This window comes from Acipenser ruthenus, chromosome 10 (assembly GCF_902713425.1).
Source record: "Acipenser ruthenus chromosome 10, fAciRut3.2 maternal haplotype, whole genome shotgun sequence".
NCBI lineage: Eukaryota > Metazoa > Chordata > Actinopteri > Acipenseriformes > Acipenseridae > Acipenser > Acipenser ruthenus.
In genome coordinates this window covers 35,096,246-35,118,787 of record NC_081198.1, presented here as the reverse complement: position 1 = coordinate 35,118,787, position 22,542 = coordinate 35,096,246, and the positions used below count along the sequence as shown (strand labels likewise).

Genomic DNA, 22,542 nt, shown 5'->3' with positions numbered 1-22,542 from the left:
TTGATCTCAGTCTGCTACTGATGGAAGTGAATGAGTCAGACACACTGGAGTCTTCCCAGTCCACAGGGTCATCTGCTGATACGGCAATCCCTAAAATAACTATGCAAAAAAAAAAAAAAGACATGAATAAGAACTCCTCTTTCTTTTGTATAGAGGAGAATGATGCTTTTCAGAAGATCTTTAGCACAGTAGAAAAGGGGTGGGGCAGTGATGTGTATGCCAGTGAGAACTAGGAAGACTGTCTTGGTTAAAGGCGTTCTATAAAACAGTCACAGGCTACTGGACTTGAGAGGAAAAAAAAATGTGATTAGTTGTTCAAAAGTGACCAAACAATGAAATACCTGGAATTCCTTCTGATGCAGAGGAGTGATCTGATTGACTTTTACTTGTTGAGTTTGATAGGGTGGTGACTGGGGAAAAACTTGATGGGGGAAACTTGGAAATTTGAATGGGGGGGAAAAAAGACAAAGATTTAATGAAAAATGAGAACAAAAACTTAAACAGTTTAATTAATTATGTTCTAAAGACATAATTTCAAGTCTTAAAAAAAGCTCTTGTCCTTCATATTGAGTAAATGAAAAACGGTATACTTCCCACCATTGCACAGAGGTCTGTATTGGTTATTGGAGGTATCCCCGTGCCAATCTGAATAAAATGGGCACATTATGCCACAGGAATCGAATTAGAATAGAACCGCTCACCGGACTGTTTATATCCACAGATACTGACCAACAAGAGGTGCCACCTCTAAAGACTGATTCATTTCCTGATTTCAAATGCTGACCAGGTCTGTGCAGCTTAAAAGGCACCAGTCAGATGCACAGCGCCATTTACAAACTTTGACATGCCTGGAGGTGTTAGCATAAAGATTGGTTTTAAGTTAATATATACCGTATAATGGGAAATTTTGGCTGGTATTCGACCAGTAACAAGGAAGCCATGTGCTATAATTATATGCGCTACAACATCATTATTTCGTACAAATTGCTACAAAATATCCCAGTACAAAGTATCACATTACAAAATATCACATTTCAGATAAGAGCAGTAGTAAATAGGATCAAATTCAAATAAGAGCAAAATAAAGAAAACAGTAAATAATTACATTTAGAGCGAGTTTGACTAAGAGTAGTTAACTTATAGTAAAATATTTGCTTATACGAGTAAAGTCCAGTACGAGCACGAAGTAAGTATGAATGAATGAGAATGATTTCAAATAAGAGCAATTATATATATAAAAAAAATGTGAATATGCATAACTATGAGTAAAATCAAGTACAAGATAGAGGAAGTAGTTATAGTTAAGAGCAGTAGTAGAATACGACAAGGTATGGAGCAGCCCAGTGCAAGTACAAGATGATGCAAGTACTGGTACAATTGGGTGCCATGTAGTCCAGTATAGTCGAGAGTTGTGAGGTTTACAGATGCTGTCTGAACAGGTGTGTCTTGAGGAGGCGCTGGCAAGTGGTCAGGGACTGAGCAGTCCTGATATTCGTGGGGAGGCCATTCCACCACTGAGGGGCAAGGGTGGAGAAGGAGCGGGCTCTGGAAGCAGGGGAGCGGAGGGGGGGTACAGCTAATCTGCTGGTGGCGGAGAAGCAAAGGGGGTATAGGAAGAAATGATAAAATAATTGGCAACTACTAAATAAAAATAAAAATAAAAATAAAAATATTTATGTGATGTAGCTCACTCTTAATGTGTTTATTTCTGGTTTGAAATACAAGTGTGTATGAAATGAAAGCACAAGTAGCCTTTAGAAGGCAAGACTCCAATATGGGAAAAGAACCGAATACAGAACAAAGCACAACAGTTTAAGTTAATATAAAATTGCTAATAATGAAAAAAGAATGCATGTACAACACTCTGAAGGTTAAATGCTGACACAGAAGCTTAATGATGGATTGATCAGTTTTACACTGATGTTAAAGAAAGAGCTGCTGCATATATATTTGCATGGATGCCAAAGAGAACTAATTTGACTGGCAGATGGTGACAGAAAGATCATCACTATACTAATTTCCATTAAACAAACCAGGTTTACATTAAACATACAAAACCTATGCCTGCTGCCTGCAGTGGAATACATAATCTCATTCAAGGACATACAGCTACTTTGCAGAAAAGGTTTGATGACGTACACAGTCGAATCTGTATACATTTCAGCATTTCAGGTGACCTCCTTAAAAGCTTGTTTGACTGTATTTGGAAGTTACAGGACACAAACAATAATTCAGATGTTTAACCTATGTTTCGATATCTATAGTTTTATGTCATATATTGAGTTACAATTGTATAAAAATAAAACTAACCAAGTTCCTTACGTCAAGTATAGCCATCTGCTTTTTTGACTGCTACCCTGTGGTCCATGATATTGGTCATTGTTTATCCTGGCATACCTGAAACTTGCCTTTTACAGCGTAATATAGCTGAACAGATTAAAACACAAGTTATAGAGATTATCTGCAGGTCTAAAAAAAATGATAATTTCAGGCAAGAAATGACCCAACGTCAAACTCCACAAAACAAATTATTCACTATGGAAATACAATTGTGCTTTTCGTAAATACATCCAAGCCACAAATAAATACAGAATAAGCCACTGGTTAATTGAGTCAACAGCATATTGTAATAAAAAATGACATTCCATTTGCTTGAAGCAATACAAAACCTAATCCTTTGTAATGATCAAAATGAAGATATACAGTCATTGTTTTCATATAACACATATCCTGTGTACAACACACATCCTGAGTGTATTGCGCATGACTGAGATGACTAGGGTTACACACCTCTAATTTGCAACCACATCAAAAAACCACAGTGTACTATGAAAAACCTTATTATAATGTGCAACCTGTAAATAACACTCATGGATTCTCCTAAAATGTGTAAAAGGCTGTGTGTTACAGTGAAACAGTTACTGTATTCTGAATGTTTTGTTATCTTGAATGCTGATAACATTGATCCAACCATATGAATTACAAAAATGTTTTTTATTTAGTATTGTTCATTGCTGTGTTGTGTGAGTGTAGTACCATGATACTTTAGAGCTGTATGTAAAAAAAAAACAGTAAATCTTTCCTAATATTGACCAACATTATCTCCTGAATTGTCAGCAATTAAAAATAAAGCAAGCTCAAACTGAGAAATACACCACAATCTATTGTAAGTACAAAGTCTGTGTTTTTACAGCGTGAGATCCTTGGGAATGTTTGTTTTACAGAATGAACTGTTATCATCCTCTGAATATTCCAGGACTAAAACAGTCTGAATGTCCCAATTGCCTTCTTTGAAAGAAGTTCACCAACCATGTATATAGCCTGTATGCAACAGCAACAGCATAAAAAGCATGTTCATTCAGAATGAAATGACCTCAGGCACTAGATGCTTGTCCCTGATTGCGTTTCCATGGTGCCGTGATGTCATCTCCTTAGCATGGTTCTGTTCAGCTGGGGTCGGTCCATGAACAAGACCCGCAGGCCCGGGGGAGCCTGCTCCAGCTCCAGCACTGTGATGTTGTTGGGCTGGGAAGCACTGAGCAGGGGGCCCGGTACGTACAGAGTCTGCTGGGGGCCCTTGCGGGGCCAGTACCGGCCCAAATTCACCCCGTTAATCCACACCTGGCCCTGAGGACAGAGAGAGAACACAGATATTATATATATATATATATATATATATATATATATATATATATATATATATATATACAGGGTCAGTGGGGGGTTACAATATTTACTGTAGATTAAGTGAACTTTTGTTATTACAAACTCATTAACAGTTAACTAGAAATAAACCCAATGTAATAGGATAGGATGAAGGCAGAGAATTCATATTAAATTTACTAACTCTGTGGAAGAAATCAAACTTCATCAAATGTTTACATATTTCCTTTAAACATATCTCCTCCCCCGTTCATTCCATTACAAATGCTATGCACAATGCAACGATTATTGTTCTCTTTTAGATGGTGGAAAATACCTGTATTAAAAATAAAAACAAACAATTTCATTTTGGAGTTCTGTGACATTGATAGAATTATTTTTCTTCCAGTTCATTGAGTTCCACCTTTTGGTACAGTTACCACCTTTCTGATTACAAGGCTGCCTGCACTCCCTTCCTCACACACCTTGGTCCATCCCCCCAGCTTCAGGAAGGAGTCCCAGGCCACTCCCGGGGTGTGCAGGATGCCTGTGTAGAAGGAAGGTCCTGGGGACTCCTCGGTCATGCTGGCTTCAGGATTGGACTGTTTCAGCTTAGATTGTGGCCAACCACTGGCTATGACCTTGTCGATGTCGAGAGGGTACATCAGCCAGTCGGAAAGGATGTCCATCCCCAAGAAGAGATTACTCACCAGTCCCTGAAGGAAATATGTTAAAATAACTGCCATTTCACAATACTAAGTCAGTCACCACAACATGTTTCTTGCTTGTGGAGATAATGGGTTTAGAAGTCGCAAAAGAAACTACTTAAATTCAGGAAGACTTACAGTCAGAATATTTATCATTGAATTTATAAAGTTTCTTTTGGCGTTTCTAAATTTACCACCATTGTTTTAAATAATAAGGTTTGAATAACAACCCAGGTCTCACCATGATTGGAAAGGTAGGTCCTCAGGGTCCCAGTCCCAGTTATAACTGACAGCACCCTTGTTATTAGCCTGTTCTATGGCTACATTCAATCAATCAAGGTATACCGTTAACTATGCTAAGAATTCCAGGAAGTATTTTTACAAAAATGTTTTTATACAGGTTATAAGCATACCGTCACAGGCAAAAGTATTGGCACCCTACACTTAAGATCATTCAAGAAAACATGGTAAACACAAGCATTTAGTGAACATTAGCCACTAACTGATATGACAAAGACCAAAATATTCAATGTAATGTAGTTTAACAAACTACATTTATAAAAAGTTAAGCAATTTTAAATATTTGTTCATGACAAAAGTATTGGCACCTTTACATTAAAAGTGTAATAGAACTAATTAAAAAAATGTAATTGATTCAAAACCATTTGATCACAAAATGAATAAGTCTCATATGAGTTTGTAGGTTTCCTGCAGCTAGTTCTGAAATGTTGTTGGACTAGTGCTAGTTTCTAACCCTGCTATTTAAAATGGCACCTTGAAGTCGTTGATATGGCTGCCAAAGTTGACCCGGCCCATGTTCTCCACCAGGATGTCTAACAGATCCCCTGCCTGGCCCGTCACGTTCAGCACTAGGGTGGTGTCTCTCTCCAAGAGGCCCTGGTACACCTGCAGCAACACAGACAGCTTTACTGCTTCTGCACCTAGGAGCCTGTGCACACAGTGACTGATACAGCACACAACAATATATATCTTCTTGGTTTTGGACAGTAATATATTATTGTGTGATAATAATATATTCTGACCTATGTTATTTTATATCATCTTAAAAGTATACAAAAGTGAATAAAACATAGATAGCAAATAAAAAGTTCTGTGAAGACGGCTCACGCTACACCACTAACAAATGGAGGTCTCACTTACACACCTGTCTGCTGTACTGGGTGGGATCTAATATCCTGAAACAAACTCCCTGTCCCTCGGGCAGTTCACCCATCTCCAACCTCGGAATATACACACGATTTTAGAATTTCTATCTTTCATTCAAATTAGCTGTAAATCAGTAAACATGTTTTTACATTATAGTAATTTACCAAATTGTACGTGGGATAGATGTATATCCACCCTTCTTAATTCTGTAACCAAGTTTTACCATGAAGGCAATTTCCCAAGTGCTAGCTTTGGCAGAGGGTCACATTTGTACTATTTTAAGGGGTAACTCAGACAAACTGAAGTATTTTAAAACACAAAGAAAATACTAATTTTATGCACACAAACACATCAACATATTTTTTTAATATAACATTTCATATTATTCTACTATCATTAATTGTATTTGAGTTGTTGTAAGTAAACAGGAGTATTTATCTATTTTTAAACATTTTGCCAATATGTACACAAGGAGTGTCACACAAAGAACATCAAATAAATAACATAGATGTACTGTAGGCAGATGCAAAGCTTCACACCAGTTAACACATCTAGTTGAATTTACAAAGGTTGGAGAACAATATTAACAAGAAACTTCGACAGCACTGTCTAGGACCAACATAGGCAGCCAGGAGAGTTTTACCAGACATTATTTTAGAGGACATTCTACTGGAGCTACCACTGCTCCATGATTACCGCCCCTGACTCTTTCATGGGAGTCGAGGGTGGAAATCTGCAGCAAAGTCTACAACACAGCCCAAAGGATCATCACGTTTGATACCACCAATGGAAAAACTGAAGTCTCTCCTTTCTTAGCATTTTGCGCTAATCCATAACTCTATTCACGTGTCCTTGGCCATAAATCAGGTTTAGAAAAGTTATTTTCTTGCAATAAAAATGTCTTTAAGTGCCACAACTTCCACAGGGTTTCCTATTTGAGTTATTTTCCATGTAGTTGATAAATAAACATATTTGTAACTACCCTCACAAGGGTGTCTGAAAATAACCACCTACATTTGTAGAACAAACAGCAATCCATGAAATAGTATCCTCAACTAAAATGCTAATGTCTTGCACTCGCTACACACAGGTTTAAGGGACTCAGTAACTGGACTGCTAGTCTGGTTGTTAATCTCTGAAACGTTATCTCTTTCCTCTTCAGCAGGAGACAGTTCCTTACAATGCAGACAACAGAAACCTCTCCTCAACCCCAGTCTCTTACCCCATTGACCATGACGTATCCGCGGTCATGAACTCCATTCAGAGGTGAGATCACTGGAGTCGGTTCCACAAGAGTCCTGGGCAGCTTAGTGCGGTACAGCATGTAGCCATAATACTGGAAACAAAAGAACACACACACATACAGGAGCGAGACCAGAGTCAGGGTAACCATCACTAGATCTGTTTCAAGACTAGGAGGAGACACTGTGGACTAGTTAGTGCTGAGGATTATTTGGGATATATATATACACTCCTTAATTATGTGACCTAGTCTTTATATGAGAAGTGTGGCCTAGAGATTATAGATGAGAGACTGGGAAAAAAGTGTGCTAGTTATTAGTATAGCAGACAGTGCAGTCAAGTCAGGTTGTTTAGGCATGTTGCGTGACTTTAAACACCACCCATGAATTCAACGATCCAATCAAGACGGGTTGAGGTTTAATTCAAAAGACTGGGACAAGTAAGAAGTCATGGTCTGAAGTCATTTTCTGAAGTGGAGGTAGAATCAGGTTGGCTAGAAAATGGCTCAAATCATGTTCTGAGAAGGCTGAGGAGGCTCAAATCAGCTCTGAAGAGGGCCCTGTGAGAGACTGAACCAGGAAACAGGACACTGCATTAGAAAGCGGGTCTTTGTTTTTATTTCGCTGCTTATAACCAACCACGAAACGAACTGAAGCAAAAGCCAGCAGCTGTGCCACTGGAAGGTCCTGTAGCCCGTACAAAAGAATTGCAACAAGAACACTTTTACAAACTACATAACTTCTCAATTGCAACGCATTCTTTGAACTGTGAGTTACGTCTGATCAACTGAACTATTTCCAGTTGGAAACCTTCAGAGAAGTCAAAGATAATGTTGCAAGACAATTAGAAATCAACAGATGCCAACAGATGAAAATAATTATTGTTTTGCTGAGAGCCGACGCAATACAATGCCTAATTCCCAAGGACAACCGTCTTATTATTTTTTTTTGGTGGGACTTCAGATAGAGAGAGATGGGAGAAACTGCAGTGTTCTCATCACCCCAAGAAGACTGACTTCTTTGTTGAAAATGTATAAGTATTCTATGCTATCAAGTTAGTGGATACATTGTTCTAGGAATAGAATATAACTTCCTATTTTGGAGTGTGTATGAAATGTATTTTGTTTGTTGAAATGTATAATTCAAATGTGTTGCCTAATAAATGCAGAGAATTTGATCATTTCCCCATTTCTAAGTTAATTTCAATATAGAATCAATTGAGGTTGATAACATATTGTCAGTTTGGTAGATCACGTCTAAACTAAATTAACACGGTAAAACTAATTTGATAAATTAGTTATTGGAATGTTGGATTCCGTTCTGAATGGGAAGTTGAATTAATTTTGATATGAAATATGATTGATTAAAACAAGAAAGGAGTATTGAAAATACTAATGCAAAGTACACCGCTTTGTGATTAAACATAATTAATATTAGCATCTTTGCCATGTATGCTAACAATGTTGTGGTCGTTGTAATCATTTGACTAAGGAATCACTGAGCTGTATACTGTTCATGAGCATCTCTAACCAATAGCCTTTCCTTTCTGTGATATTAGATTAGTTGTGCACCCTTTTATTCTTAAATAAAATCTTGTTTTATATTTCTGACACGTTGTGCGAATGTCAATTACTGTCAAAGGAATTCGGGTTCTACATGATGCTGAACTCATAAGGTATATATATCTCATTTCTTACATTTTTATGTCCCTGGGTGGGCGACTACAGACTTATTTATTTTTAAATAAATGGTATACTTAAAACACTACATTAGTAGTCTTAATGCCACTAGGCTATAGCTCACTTAGTTATTGATTTGATTGATAGGTCTGTACCTCTAAACAATTTTGCTATTTTTTTTAAGAAATGGCAATGAAATGTCCTACTATCTGATAGAAATAATTAACCAATAAATTCCAACTGCCAGAACTTTGGCACATCCCGAAATAGGTTTTGACTGAAGCATACCCCTTGTCAAACTTTGACATTTTTAAAAGAATATATAAATGAGAAATTAACCCTTATATTCCAAAAATATGTGAAAAAATTACAAATCTACCACATTTCAATTTCTATAAAAACAAAGTTATGTAACATAAAAGCATAATTCTTTACCACTATGGAGACTATCATATAGTATGTACAGTAATCCAAGTTTTATGAGCCTCCCTGGAGTAGAAAGAGAACTACACTGTGATTTTTGGAAGTGCCTTGAGCCACGGAATGCAGATCATAGCCTTCAACAGAGCTGAGCAACAGAAAGCTGTACAGACAAGCAAAAACATCTTGAACAATGGTGTTCCTTATTTTAGAGCTCTTCAGGTGGCAACCCTAGATTCAGATATCTTGCGAGGCTGAAGTTTCATAGCCTGGTTCCAGTACGTCCCTCCAAATAGGCCAGAGGAAATGTACTGTCTGCTTGTGTCAGGGAAAATTAGGTATACTGAGGCCTACTGGTTATTGCTGACTGTGGAACTAATCTTGGCTTATTGAAACAGTATTTTTTCAACAAACTTCTGTTTTCTTTGGTCTTGGACAGTCTTACCTGTTTCACCTCCTCAAAGGTCAAAGGATATTGGGACTGGAGGGGCCCTTGTGGGGACAGGGTGTCTAGGAGTGCACTCAGGCTGCCAACCTAAAATCAGAATGGACAGCTCAGTTCAGTCCAGTTGCTTTTAAAACACAATTTTCTAATGGAAGTTTTGTGATTTAGACAAGTGTGGTCAATATATTCTTGAATTAATTGATGGCTAGGTACCACAGTAAATCTATAAAAATTAAAAGAGATTAACCTTTTTCAGAGAGACGAATCCGTAGGCATACTTTGGAGTTGGAGGAGGCATCGGTCCCTCTGGTAGAGAACGGAACTGGGGGATGAAATAATAATACTAATAGTGAACACGTTGTCTACATGTTATTGTATAAGAGGTGCTCTTATAAACAGAGAGACCCTACACAAGAGCTATTAACTTTTTAAAATCCCATAAAAAAACAAAAGGTTGAACTTAGGAACTACTATAAAAATAAGGTTTTAATTTTTATCATCATGCCATATGTTCTCTGATGACATCTTCTCATATGTCATTTATTATGTTACCAACCAGCATTAGCCTAGTGGTGCTGATTTTCTGTGGATTTGTATTACTGATTCCTTCCCTGTCTCTCCAGCAGGGGATAGAAAAACAAATTGACCATCTTAATTTGCAACCTCTTTTCATTGCAGCGGACCAGATTTAAACTGTGTGCTGGCAGTGGTAACTGAGCACTGGTGCTGGCTCTCCCGTATCCATCTATAAAATCCCAGTCTTGTTCCAGTTTTGTTTTCGAGTACATTCTTCTGTCGGGTTTTAAGAGCTTCTCACACACAGTGCACAGCAAACAGTGTTTCCTCACAGTGAATCCATTTGTACCTTACTGATGACGTCCCTGATTGCCAGCAGCTTGTCAGTGGGATCTCCGGCTTCAGAGAGCGGAGCGTCATAGTCGTAGCTCGTTGTCACCGGGAGGTATCTGCTGTCTTGATCGGCACCTGGAAAACAAAGTACCACCTGATCACTTCCTGTGCCAATTTCACTCCATCTATCTAAGCAACCAGACCATGCGACCTACAGCACAGGAAGTAATTATATACAAAGAGGAAGCTGTTTAATTTTTTTTTATTAGAGCAAAATTAAAAGAAACTGGATGCTGCCCAGGGAACCAAGGGAAGCACACTCATTTTTCAAAAGTACAGAGCTTTTGTTTTTCAGGTTAAGTTTAGGTTTAAACTTACCATTCCAATAGCCGAAGTTTGTGCCTCCTAGAAACATATACCTGCAAAGAGTAGACAAAAAACATACCTTTCTTTATGTGCTTATATACTAGAAGGGTGTTTGCCTATCACATCAATGTGCACTCACAATGATTATGCTTGTAGATCTACTAACAGCCAGTCGGTAGATTTTTGGGACGTTTTGGGGAAACCTTTTGTAAAATCTGTAACTGTCCCTGTTTCTTTCCCCGAAAAATTCCAGATCAAGGCTTTCGGAAGTTATAAGGGTCACAAGCTCTCGTAGAAACAAACAAGTATGTGGGCTGCACTGCATGTAAATGCTAAGGTGGTCCCCTCTTGGTTACCTTTCAAGTGCTCTTTTAGTCTATTCTGTGAATAGTTTGTTTAAGACAGGGGTGCGAATTCCTGGTCCTCGAGGCCTGCAGTTCTCCTGATCTCTGTTCCACCTACTTAACTGAACCAATTTCACCTCCTTCCAGGTGTTAATTATTTAAAGATACTAATTAAACCTGTTGGACTACAGACCTCGAGGACTGGATTTGTGCCCTCTATAGAAATAAACAAAACTGTATTTATATTTGTGTGTGTGGATTAAAATAACTATACTCAATACCGTTTTTTTATTTTGTTGTATGGTACAATCCTGGAGTGTGTCTTGCCATGTGATATGAGTGAGGAATTAGTCTGTTTTAAAGTAATGCGTGTCTCTTACATGTTGACACTGGCCCCCAGGGCCAGCATGTCTCCAAGCATTTTGCTGACCCTGCTGGTCTCCACACTGGCGTGATTGTCTCCCCAGTGATCCAGCCAGCCAGTGTAGAACTCTGAGTTCACCTGCAAGACGATAAAAACACACACCTTCACACACACAAAGCGACTACAACTCCCAGAATGCCACAGGCAAGGTTTGACTGGCTACACATTGGCTTTCTCAAGAGAGACTATTCTTTTAAAGAGTTATCTTTTAAATTATTTCTTATAGTAAAATTATCTTTCATATACCCTCCAGTCCCCTAGAAATGTATACACATTTATCACGCTTTTATCACACATAACCTAGTGCCTGGGGGGGGGGGGCAGAGCATATCTTACTAACCAATGCTGTTGCACATACATTGGGAGACAAAATAAAATATGATTTGACACACCATCTTCTGTCTGCTTCTTTAACAAAATCTACACAAATTAAAAGATAAGGGTCTAGCAAGACAGTTGTAATGCTAGTTGGAGGTAAGATAATTATAATTTTTTTAAACCATTAGTTAGTTATGTGCCCTTTAAATGATGAAATGCTCAGTTCACTCACTCACTCAGTCAGTCAGTCACTCAGTCAGTCAGTCAGTCAGTCAGTCAGTCAGTCAGTCACTCACCAGGGGGCCCTTTCGCTCAAATCTTCGTTGCCGTTCAAAAGCCTTCGTTATATTGGTGTCTAAATGAATGAGAAGAAAATGAAGATTAACTCCCAAGGTGTCACGATCTTTCTCATTTAGAGAAAACCCTTCTCAGTTTATGTTGCATTGAAGAGCTGTATTTCAGTAACTGATGTCTAAAAGACCCCCACCCCGAGCTGGAGCGTGGCCTACCTGTCCCAAAGTCGATGGTAGCATAGAGCCCTTGCAGGGTCCCGCAGGTCATCTCCCAGTCTGTGTTCCCATCGGTGGTGAAGAGGACTGCGTCTTCACCCAGGAAGTACTGGAACATCACGCTCAGGTGGCGAAGGTAGTTATAATCGCAGGCAAAATAGCTCCCGTATTCATTCTCCACCTGCCACACAAGGGAGAAAATATCAGAATAAGCCACTCAGAGTTCTTGCGAAAGGACTGTCTTGAACTCTATAGAGTTTCAATTCTTTCCGTCAATCATCTTCTTCTTTTAGTCTGCTCTTCTGAAGCCAGTCCCCTCATACCTGGACGCTGATGATGTTCCCGCCATTGTTGTAAAGCCAGGGCTTCATCTTGGGCAGGAGCACAGCCAGCCAGCTGTCCACGGCCTTCAGATAATCTGCAGCAAGAAACAGGAATAGAATGCCTCTGCTCACTAAACTAGCAGGTTAAGAAGACTCCCACACTTAAGTCACTGTATTATCCAACAAGTGTTGAGAGTCCTAGTAATAAACACTGCTTCAGAGAAGATTTTTTTTCCCTAGACAGATCACATTTTGGAATCTATTTGTTTCCATTCAAATCCAAGTACATGGCTGGCCGAATCACACTGTTACCAAATGAAGTTGCGTTGCTAAGCAAGTAATACCAGTAACACTCTGGGAACGAGAAGCAACTGCTTCTTACTCAAGGCAGTGAGGCAGGATTCATTAGGGGCCGTACTTAGCCAAAAGTGTTAACCAGGGGAGCAAAGTTCAGGTAAGACAAACACGATTTACATGAAAAGAACCTGGTTTTGTATACTGGATCCTCAAAACACAAGGGGAGCACAAGAACATTCTGTAGAACTAAAAAGAAACTATATTAAAAAAAAGGATTTTCTTAGGCAATGGTGTATATTCAATTGATCTAAACAGACTCAATACTGTCACCACTGTAACCATTCAAAAATCACTCTTTCATGACATCTAACACCTCTACAGTAAGAGTGCCGGTGAATTAATTTAGGGTGTTTCTTTCTGCTACAACACATACAATTCAGGGCAGTTTTTTATTGATTTGAATGGCAGTGGTATTAAGGTCTGCCACTATTTAGATGAACTGAAGAGACACCAATATGTTTTCTGATGCAGACTTCCAGTAAAACTGCTTGTTTGAAGTTATGGATGACGGGCCCCCAGGGCAGAGAAAGACATCTGCCGAGAGCCCCTACCTGGGTCTGTGGCACGCAGGACAATGTTGGGTTTCTGCAGCAGCCAAGCGGGTAGACCTCCCTATATTGGAAAGAAATGGTAGCGTCACCACATTCAAACTTCACTCCTCCAACAACACACTGGAGATGATTATCAGTATTTATTGCTATTACTGGAAATTAATGAACTGTTAATATGGCAATGATCAGTTCCCAGCCTCAACATATAAGAACAATGCAACAACCTCAACTTTAATATGCAGAACAGACAGTAAATAACAGAGTTAGAGGGCTGGTTAGCACAGTGTGTCTATATCAACAGAGCAGATTCAAGTATTACAATTCATGAGGTGAAGCTAGTGTCCCTTCAGTTAAAACTACGTTTGGGGAATGTTTACAAATATGGACTGTCAACAAGGCCTGCTTCCTGATAAAATAGTGCATAGAAGGTTAAAGGGATACTTTATATGACCTACATCTTAATATTTAATTTGTAAACTCTTTAATATCCTATTGTGTGTTTTCTCTAGATCATTATTTAGATCACCATTTACCAGGTTTACTATTACTGTCCTTGATCAACCACTGGGTCTGCTTCTGGAAGCTGAATTTCTGAAATTATCATTGCACGCCCTAGTGGCCATTTAAAAAAACACCTCCCTTCACAAATGACCCGGTGTTTGAAATAAGACATAAGTAGTAAGCCTTGCAAAAATAATCAGAAATACTGATACAGAATGATAAAGAACACAAACAGGAAATTCATGTAACAAAATGACACCAAAGGATTATAATTTACTGTAAAATGTAACATTATTGGGGCTGTTGCAGGTCTTAATATGTTTTATATGTAAAAGATTGAAAAAAAGAAAATCACACTGCAGTCAGACCCACCATTTCCCACTCAGCACAGATGTAGGGCCCAGGCCTGAGGATGACCAGCAGGCCGGTCTGGTTGGCGATGTCCAAGAAGCTCTCCAGATCCCTGCTTCCACTGAAGTCATAGACTCCCTGCACCGGCTCGTGGTAGTTCCAGGGCACGTAGCTGCAACACAAGAATAACGAAGGGATTCTCAGCAACATTGAATCAAATTGTATACATGAATATGTGTCTTAAATTAAAGAACAATTTGGTATGGGTGTGATAGTATTATTATTATTATTTATGATTTGTTTATTTAGCAGACGCTTTTATCCAAGGCGACTCACAGAGACTAGGGTGTGTGAACTATGCATCAGCAGCAGAGTTACTTACAACAACGTCTCATCCGAAAGAAAGAGCACAAGGAGGTTAAGTGACTTGCTCAGGGTCACACAATGAGCCAGTGGCGGAGTCGGGATTGGAACCGGGGACCTCCGGTTACAAGCCCGTTTCTTTAACCACTGGACCACACTGCCTCCTATATTAGATATATTAGTTATCTTAACTGATGTTCAGACAATACACCCCGGTGTTTTTTTTATTTAAAGTGTGTATGCAAGAAATACTACATTGGGCTAATTTGGTATTTCTCCTATCTCCTGGGGCAGTGTTGTAGGGGGCCAGGTTAATAGTTAAAAGTACAAGGAGGGTAGCATAATTCTGAGAGCAATATATAATTACTCAGCAACAAGCCAGTTGACATAATCACATTTTGAGGACCCCAAAAATACCAGGTGTTACAGTCCTCTTAAAATACTTAGGTCGTAACTTATTTTCCTGGGGGTGGGTTGCCTGTAAATTTTAAATGAAATCTCCTTAATATATACATTCTGCAGTAGTGCTGTGTAAATCATTGGGACTGCACGTGGATGGGTCTAATAACATTTTCAGCAAGGTGCTTATAAAATGTAAAGGTGCAGGACAAGTGGATTCCCCCAAGCTTGGGCCTTGGCACTCAGCCTTTCATTGCTAAAGTGAACTGGGGAGAATGTGGAGTGTACTCACATCTGAATGGTGTTGAGCCCAGCCATGTACATCTTGAGGAGCCGGTCCTTCCAGTAGACTCGGGGGACCCGGGAGTAGTGGATGCTCCCTGAGATGTACTGGAAAGGGACCCCATCCTTCAAGAAGCAGTTCCTCTTGTAGTCGATGCTGAACGAGCGGCTCTCCGACTCCTGGGAAACGGAAATGGAGATGGGAATTCTAACCAGGCCTGCACAGCTTCTAAACTGTGTCAGACTTCGTTTCAACACAGGACTAAATGAATCTAAGACACTGTTGTAAAAGTATCCCTTGGCAAATCTGCACTGAAACTTTGCAAGTTAACATGATTTTCATAGTCTGTACTACCTTTATCTGTGCTTTACCATGCTTTCTCTCTGGGTTACTACAATTGATATTCTTTCGCCATGGTATCGCAATAGTAAACTCTTATATGCGTCCTCTGTGTCTGCAAAAATTTGCAACATCTGCAGAAAAACACCTCAGGAAACCTGACCAATCCTGCAAACATTGTGCAGCTTATTGTAACAAACAACAGACATGCTTCAGTGGTTCAAATAAAAAAAAAAACATTCAACAGTTAAATACAAATGTTTTCACTTAGCTGGAGCGTGCATATTTGACTAAGTAATGTGGTGGCAAGCATGTTGAAGAAACGTATCGGAAAATTTAAGAAAAAAAAAAAAAAAACAACAACAAAAAAAAAGAAGTATTTTTTCACGTGCAAAAAAGGCTGAAATGTGGAAGCAAAAACCGAGATATAACTCAGCATTTTCACGAACCGAACAACAAATAACAATTGCACAGGTTTATGTGACACTGCAACACACATTTGAGAAAAAGAAAAACATGTACCTTTGGGGAATGACAAAAAAAGTATACTTTTGGGAGCAAAGAACAATTGAATAGTGTAAAAACAAGCGGCAACGAATGTTATTTTAATGTAAAATAGAACGTGTCTACACCCTGCAGCGACATGAGCTTGTGTACCTCCCTATGATTTCCAGGTCACAAGTTTCCCTTGTTTTTAATAACTGTTCCTTGTTTAGTCATGTGTTATACTGTCAAAAGATCACTTAATTCACGTGTCAACGAGTTGCGCAACACTGTCTGACCTAAAGGAAGATTCTGTACCATATATATATATATCTTACTAAGAATGCATATGCATACACTTAGAAAACACGTAGTTTAAATATATCTTTTTTTTAATTGTTAAGGTTAATTAATGCAATCATTTGACAGGTACAATACTGTTCCACATCTGTAAAGACTAACTGCTCAACAATCGTATTGTATAATGACCAACACGCTCAAGTGGCATAGTAATACTAAAACATAGTACATTTAAATGACACGTTTTTTCTTCATGTCGTCAACTATTTTGTACCCTCTTTCTCTGCAATTTTCTGCCCTTAAAAACGACAGAGTACACTATGTTTCCACTACTGTAGGTTTAAATTGATAAATAATCTGAAGCTTGAGTTAAACTCTGCACCACTGGTTTCACTTTGCGACTCCGGTGAAATGTGTGGAATAATAATAATAATAATAATAATAATAATAATAATAATAATAATAATAATAATAATATCTCTGTGTTGCATAGACATCATAAATACAATAAGTTACTAGGACGTGAAATATGCAGTCGATACTAGTACATAAACATGCAACTACAGTGTAAATACAGAGTAATACAGAAACAAATTGCAGAAAATAATTTACCTGAAATTTAAGCAGCACAAGAAATGAACTCAGTACTAGTGAAACGAAACCGTATTTGAGCTCCATTATTACACCGTATTGCGTTGTATGTAAACGAATGCGTAAAACGTTAATTTATTTATCCAGGGCGATATTTTTGTGTTTCTCTTCTAACTGAAATATAAGTTTAACGATATTTATATCATGGAAACTACTTCTCCGTTTTGACAAAACAAGTTCGCTGTACTGTGAAGAACGTCATGTGATGCTCATTCTGTAGGGATTCTGTTAGGTCCTAAACATGGTCGAGTTACATACATGGCAAATTTAGCTTCAGTGCTGACAGATTGGATAAAACATGTAAAACGATATGTAAACAAATTTGTGTAAAGTAACTGTCCTTCACGTGTATGAGAGTATGAGAAAGTAATACTATATACTATACTATATACAATATACTATAGTGTATGACCCATTTTTGTAATTTAACAACTAAATGTTTGTAATTTAAATTATATAATCTATACACCTCTCTCTCTCTCTCTCTCTCTCTCTCTCTCTCTCTCTCTCTCTCTCTCTCTCTCGCCTGTGTACATAAGAATTATAGAAATACTAAAAGAAGCTAATATTCAATGACAAACATTCTGACTAGAAGTCTTTTTTAAAGTATTCTAGTCGAAACCTTTATCATCGAAGTCCAATAAAGCATAGGTAAATGATACCTAGGCTAAGCATGATAAATCTCAGAGTGGTATGTTAAAACATATTTAAAACATGGCAAACCATTGTAAACTTTGATAAATAGTATAATCATTGGAAAAATGCAAATTTACCATAGTAAACATTTATAGGGTACAGGAAGGTCTGGGGCAGTATTATACAAATATTTACATTATAGTTAAAACTATTGCCCCTTTGTTTGAAAAACTGATAGAGAGTGGGCATACTACAAGGAGGTCACTTTTTCAAGAGGCAATAGTTTTCAATATAATGTGTAATCTCCAGTCAGTATCTGTTTTATTGACTGCTGAAGTGACCTCAGACAGCAATGGCTGTTTGATTATTGAATGAAAGTAACTATTGGCTTTTAAAATGGGCTTTTTTTTTTTTTTTTTTTTGAAAATAACTATTGCCAATAAGATTACAATTTGCAGGGCGTAATATATATATATATATATTGGGTTGGATTCACAACTGGTGTTAGGACAAAGCTATGGACTAATGGACCCCAGTGTGAAAACATTGAATTAAAACCAACATGTACTGCATGGTACTCCGGGAATAACAATACAAAAATAAGTGCAGGGTGGCAGTGCGTGCTGGCAACATTGTCTACAGTAAAGTATATACTCTAGATCCATCTCTGTTTAGTGCTCTCAATGCAAACGTTTAGGCATTGTGGCATTTTCTAAACAGTAGGTACACTATGGCTTGGTTTGTAGAGGTGCAGAATGAATGGGTTGCATAAAAACCTCGCAAGAGCCATTTGACAGGAACATTATGACACAAACAATGGGGCTGTACATTCCATAGGTCCTATACAGCAGGGGTGCTGAAATAAACACTCTGTGAAGCCGGCTGGCCTGTTGTTTACTGCTGGATTTCAAAGCTGAGTAATGAGCAGTTCAGAACATCATTTGTAGCCTACTGGTCTTTTTGAACTTAGTGCCCTTTAGTACCACCTGCTGGAGGACAAGAAGTGATGCAACTGGGAAGTCTAAACAGAAGTTTGTAGTCAACAGCAACACAGTGTGCACTTGTCAAAGTCTGTACTGTCAGGATCATCCTTGCTGAGGCAAGAAAGACAAAAGGCCCAACTGTAAAGCACAAAATAACCCATTTTTTAAATAGTAAAAAAAACCTTTAAATGACAAAAATAAACCATTACCCTTGTAGCAATAAAGACCCTAATAAATAGTCCCACAGATAATTTTCCAGGTCGTGGTAACACAACCAATGCATATAGGAGGCTGTGTGGTCCAGTGGTTAAAGAAAGGGGCTTGTAACAAATCCCACCTCAGACCTCGAGCAAGTCACTTAACCTCCTTGTGCTCTGTCTTTCGGGTGAGATGTAATTGTAAGTGACTCTGCAGCTGATGCATAGTTCACACACCCTAGTCTCTGTAAGTCACCTTGGATAAAGGTGTAGATAAAAAAAAAAAAATTACCCTCATCCTCAGGGGATTATTCAGCACTGAACAGGGTTCTATACATATGTATATAAATTAAGGATAGTTCTATTTGTTCAACAACAAAGGGACAGGCTTTGCGTTACACTACTGGGATGCCGTCCAGCTTGAGCCTGTCCGTTAATGAGTGAGAGGCTGGGCCCACTCCAGCTCCAGCACAGTGATTGTTGGGGGGCCTGGCACGTACAGAGTCTGCTGGGGACTCTTGCGGGGCCAAGTTCACCCCGTTAATTCACACCTGGCCCTGAGGACAGAGAGAGAACACAGACTGATGCCTGTTTAATTTGTTTATTTTAAAGAGCAAGACACTGCCAATGAGAACCTTTTTCCTGTCCCGTCTGCGAGATGAGATGAGGTTAAAAGCTCTAAAACCACAAATGTAGACAAGCCCGGCTCTATTGCATTGTGGTTAAGACGCTCAATTGCAGTGTGTGGAGTCGCCGTTTCGAGCCCAGCCTCTGCTCTTTTACACAGTATTATGAGTAGATGTGTACGCAGTCTTTGAAGCAGTAATACTGGGAAATGTTCAAAACAAATCTTAGAAGGTGTTCATTAGTCAGCCCTACCTGTTTCATCTGCTCAGTGGTCAAAGGTTTCTAAGTGAGGTGTGGGTTTGTGGTTCTGAGAATTTCCAGGAGTTCACTGATTTTGCCGACATGAAATTGAAATTAACACCAAGTTCAGTTCAAAGAAAACAAAATGTCTGTTTTATTTTATTATTCTATGTAGAAACTACAAATCTGTATTAGTCATTTACCTAATGCCTTTAATTTATATAGTGTTCTATTGTCATTTATACTCTTATTTTGTATATTTGACAAAATAGGTAATTTTTTTTATTATTTTAGATAATTTTGTACCTGACTCTCCTATATATTTTATTTTCTGACATTTTGGGGAAAATATAATGTTAATAATAATAATAATAATAACAGTAACTAATATATGACACATTTTTCCTACTAAATGTTATCACTATAAACATAAGATCATTCGAGTTCAACAGGACAGCTTGATATAGTTCAGTTTTTTTAACTTGCATTCCGAAACCCTTGACTTTACTCATTTCTGTTAGATGCAGAACTACAAGTACCAGAATGCTGTCCTGGTGATTAAAGATCACCCTATCATAACTTAGCATACACTTGAAGTGGAATGTTGGTTTCCACTGAGACTACATTTACATTTCTTAAGATGGTATTCTGCTAGGCTGGGTTTATTTTTACGGCACTAACACGTTTCAATGTGTCATAGAATTAGCACACTGGAAATTGTCGGGTTACAAGGGAGGAGGCTGGGCACATACCGTATGTGCAGGTACGATTACAGACTTGTCTATAACAACAACCGTAATGGCAGCCCATCACACAGCACTCACTTACCAGAGGGCCGCTTGGCTGGCATCTTTGTAACTGGGAAAATGCTTGTGTTACATTGGTATCTGAAGTGTTAAGAAAAACAAGGGTCAAAGGGGCTAGCCAATATGATATTTTATAGATATTTTATAAATACATAGACTCAAAAAGCCCTATTTGAAATTACTAACTTCACTAGGCCAAAATTTAGTCAATGTTGCTTTTGGTTCAACATCTCTCTTCTTCCAACTTCTGTATTGAGTTCCTACTGTATTGAGTTGCAACCTTAATTAGAGCCATATTTAGTTTCTATCATGCTTTATTCTCCAAGCTTTAAAAAAATAAAATCTGAGCCCCTCTGGGAATTCCCTTCAAAACGCTGACACCACAATGGGTATTCTCTTTATCAACTTCTTTTCAATGAAAATCACAATGGACTACAGTAAATGAGATCACGATAGAAAATAATTATAGCTGGATTTTTTACTTGTATATTAACAATAAAGCAGTGTCTAATAAAGATATAGTACTGGAAGCGTCTGTGTATGGGTTCTAGTGACACTTGAAGCACATTAAAAGACGCCACTTGTAATTGTGCCAGTATTCTCTAATACATAGGCGTCCTTTAACTCTGTAACAGGTCTTGCTAAACCTCTCTATGATCTCCTCAGAAACTGCAGTCAGACCCAGTGCAGATGTAGGGCCCAGGCCTGAGGATGACCAGCAGGCCGGTCCAGGAAGCTCTCCAGATTCCTGCTTCCACTGAAGTCACAGACTCGTGGTAGTTCCAGGGCACATAGCTGCAACAGCATGGACAATGAAGTTAATGGACAAATATAACAGTGGAGAAACTGGTGACTGTTTACACCCTGGGGGATTCTGCATTCCATTGAGCTGAATGACATTGTTAATCAAAAGAGGATCTACTCATTTAAAAACAGTACAATGAGACAGTGATTATGCAGTTCTGATGCTGACCTCTCATAATATCTTGTGATAATCCGATACTGGGATCATTATTGTAACAAAAATGTATTGCCCTGAATTATAGATGTAATAAAGAAAACGTCAGGCATTTTACATGGCCACCGCAATCTCAATCCAATTGAGCATATTTGGGATGAACTTGAACAACACATTCATCATCGTGATCCTCTGCCTACCTGTCTGCAACAGTTATTTGACATATTAATGACTGAATGGATAAGGGACCCCGTCCTTCAAGAAGCAGTTCCTCTTGCAGTCAATGCTGAACGTGCGGCTCTCCGACTCTTGGAAAATGAGAAGGGAAATGGAAAGGTTTTCTAAAGGGAATTGTTTCAGAATTTCATAATCCTGGGGCGAATCCAGGGGAATAAAAAAGCCCTGGTACTACACAAAATACCTGTTACAGAAAGGAGAGAAACACTCTTCTGTACAGTAGAATGGGTGTTACTTGTTTCTGACATCATTTATGCATCTGTTTCCTTTTCATGATATGTTTTGAATATAGTCATCTATAAATTCTGTTCAATGAACGAAAATAGGATTTTGCCACAACTTATCTATAATGGTATGAGCCATAGAACAGTGCCACAGTGACATACCAAAGATATCACAATGGCATGTTCCAATTCACCATGGTTGTCTATTGTAGTACCATTTTGCACACCACCATATCAGAACAACTGGAAACGATGTTGTCGGCTCTTGGCTCTTGCAAGGGTTAAGGGCAGCGTTTAATGGAATAATTCCGACACGTGTAAATACATATAGTATTAGCCAACATCCATTACAGGTGACAATTGATATTACAACAAGTGCATAATAGGAATACAGTTTTGAAAAAGCCGACATTTATTTAAAGTGTTGCTAGAGAAAATAACTCATCCGAAACCACTGTACAAGAACAGAACTTAACATAGAAATGTAACAAAGTTTAAACGCCATGGACCTTTGAACTTCTCATGCGCCCAGGCAGCGATGTGCTTGAAAATGAGGCAGATGGTGAAAAATGACTGCAGTGCTTAATGCAAACACTTTAGTAGCAAGCACAGACGCAGTACT

At 38.5% G+C, this 22,542-nt stretch overlaps 1 protein-coding gene across 1 annotated transcript; it reads right to left on the bottom strand.

The window, feature by feature from the left end:
- Nucleotides 1–487: 487 nt before the first annotated feature.
- On the bottom strand, nucleotides 488–17,266 carry glb1l (galactosidase, beta 1-like). The gene is made up of 16 exons (XM_034000736.3): nucleotides 16,974–17,266; nucleotides 15,249–15,418; nucleotides 14,216–14,366; nucleotides 13,343–13,403; nucleotides 12,435–12,529; nucleotides 12,112–12,292; nucleotides 11,899–11,957; nucleotides 11,241–11,362; nucleotides 10,529–10,569; nucleotides 10,167–10,285; nucleotides 9,549–9,623; nucleotides 9,302–9,391; nucleotides 6,739–6,852; nucleotides 5,124–5,255; nucleotides 4,128–4,358; nucleotides 488–3,627 (listed from the first exon to the last, which is right to left on the bottom strand). Exons 1-16 carry the CDS (start codon nucleotides 17,037–17,039, stop codon nucleotides 3,424–3,426), a joined length of 1,911 nt encoding a protein of 636 aa, XP_033856627.2. The 5' UTR covers nucleotides 17,040–17,266; the 3' UTR covers nucleotides 488–3,423.
- Between the last annotated feature and the right edge of the window lie 5,276 nt (nucleotides 17,267–22,542).

Excerpts from the sequence above, each read along its gene's own strand:
- glb1l (XM_034000736.3), bottom strand. The coding sequence starts at position 17,039 with ATGGAGCTCAAATACGGTTTCGTTTCACTAGTACTGAGTTCATTTCTT. Across the intron at positions 5,256-6,738 it reads GATACGTCATGGTCAATGGG|GTGTACCAGGGCCTCTTGGA; the intron begins GTAAGAGACTGG and ends GTGTTGCTGCAG. Across the intron at positions 3,628-4,127 it reads AGCTGGGGGGATGGACCAAG|GGCCAGGTGTGGATTAACGG; the intron begins GTGTGTGAGGAA and ends CTCTGTCCTCAG.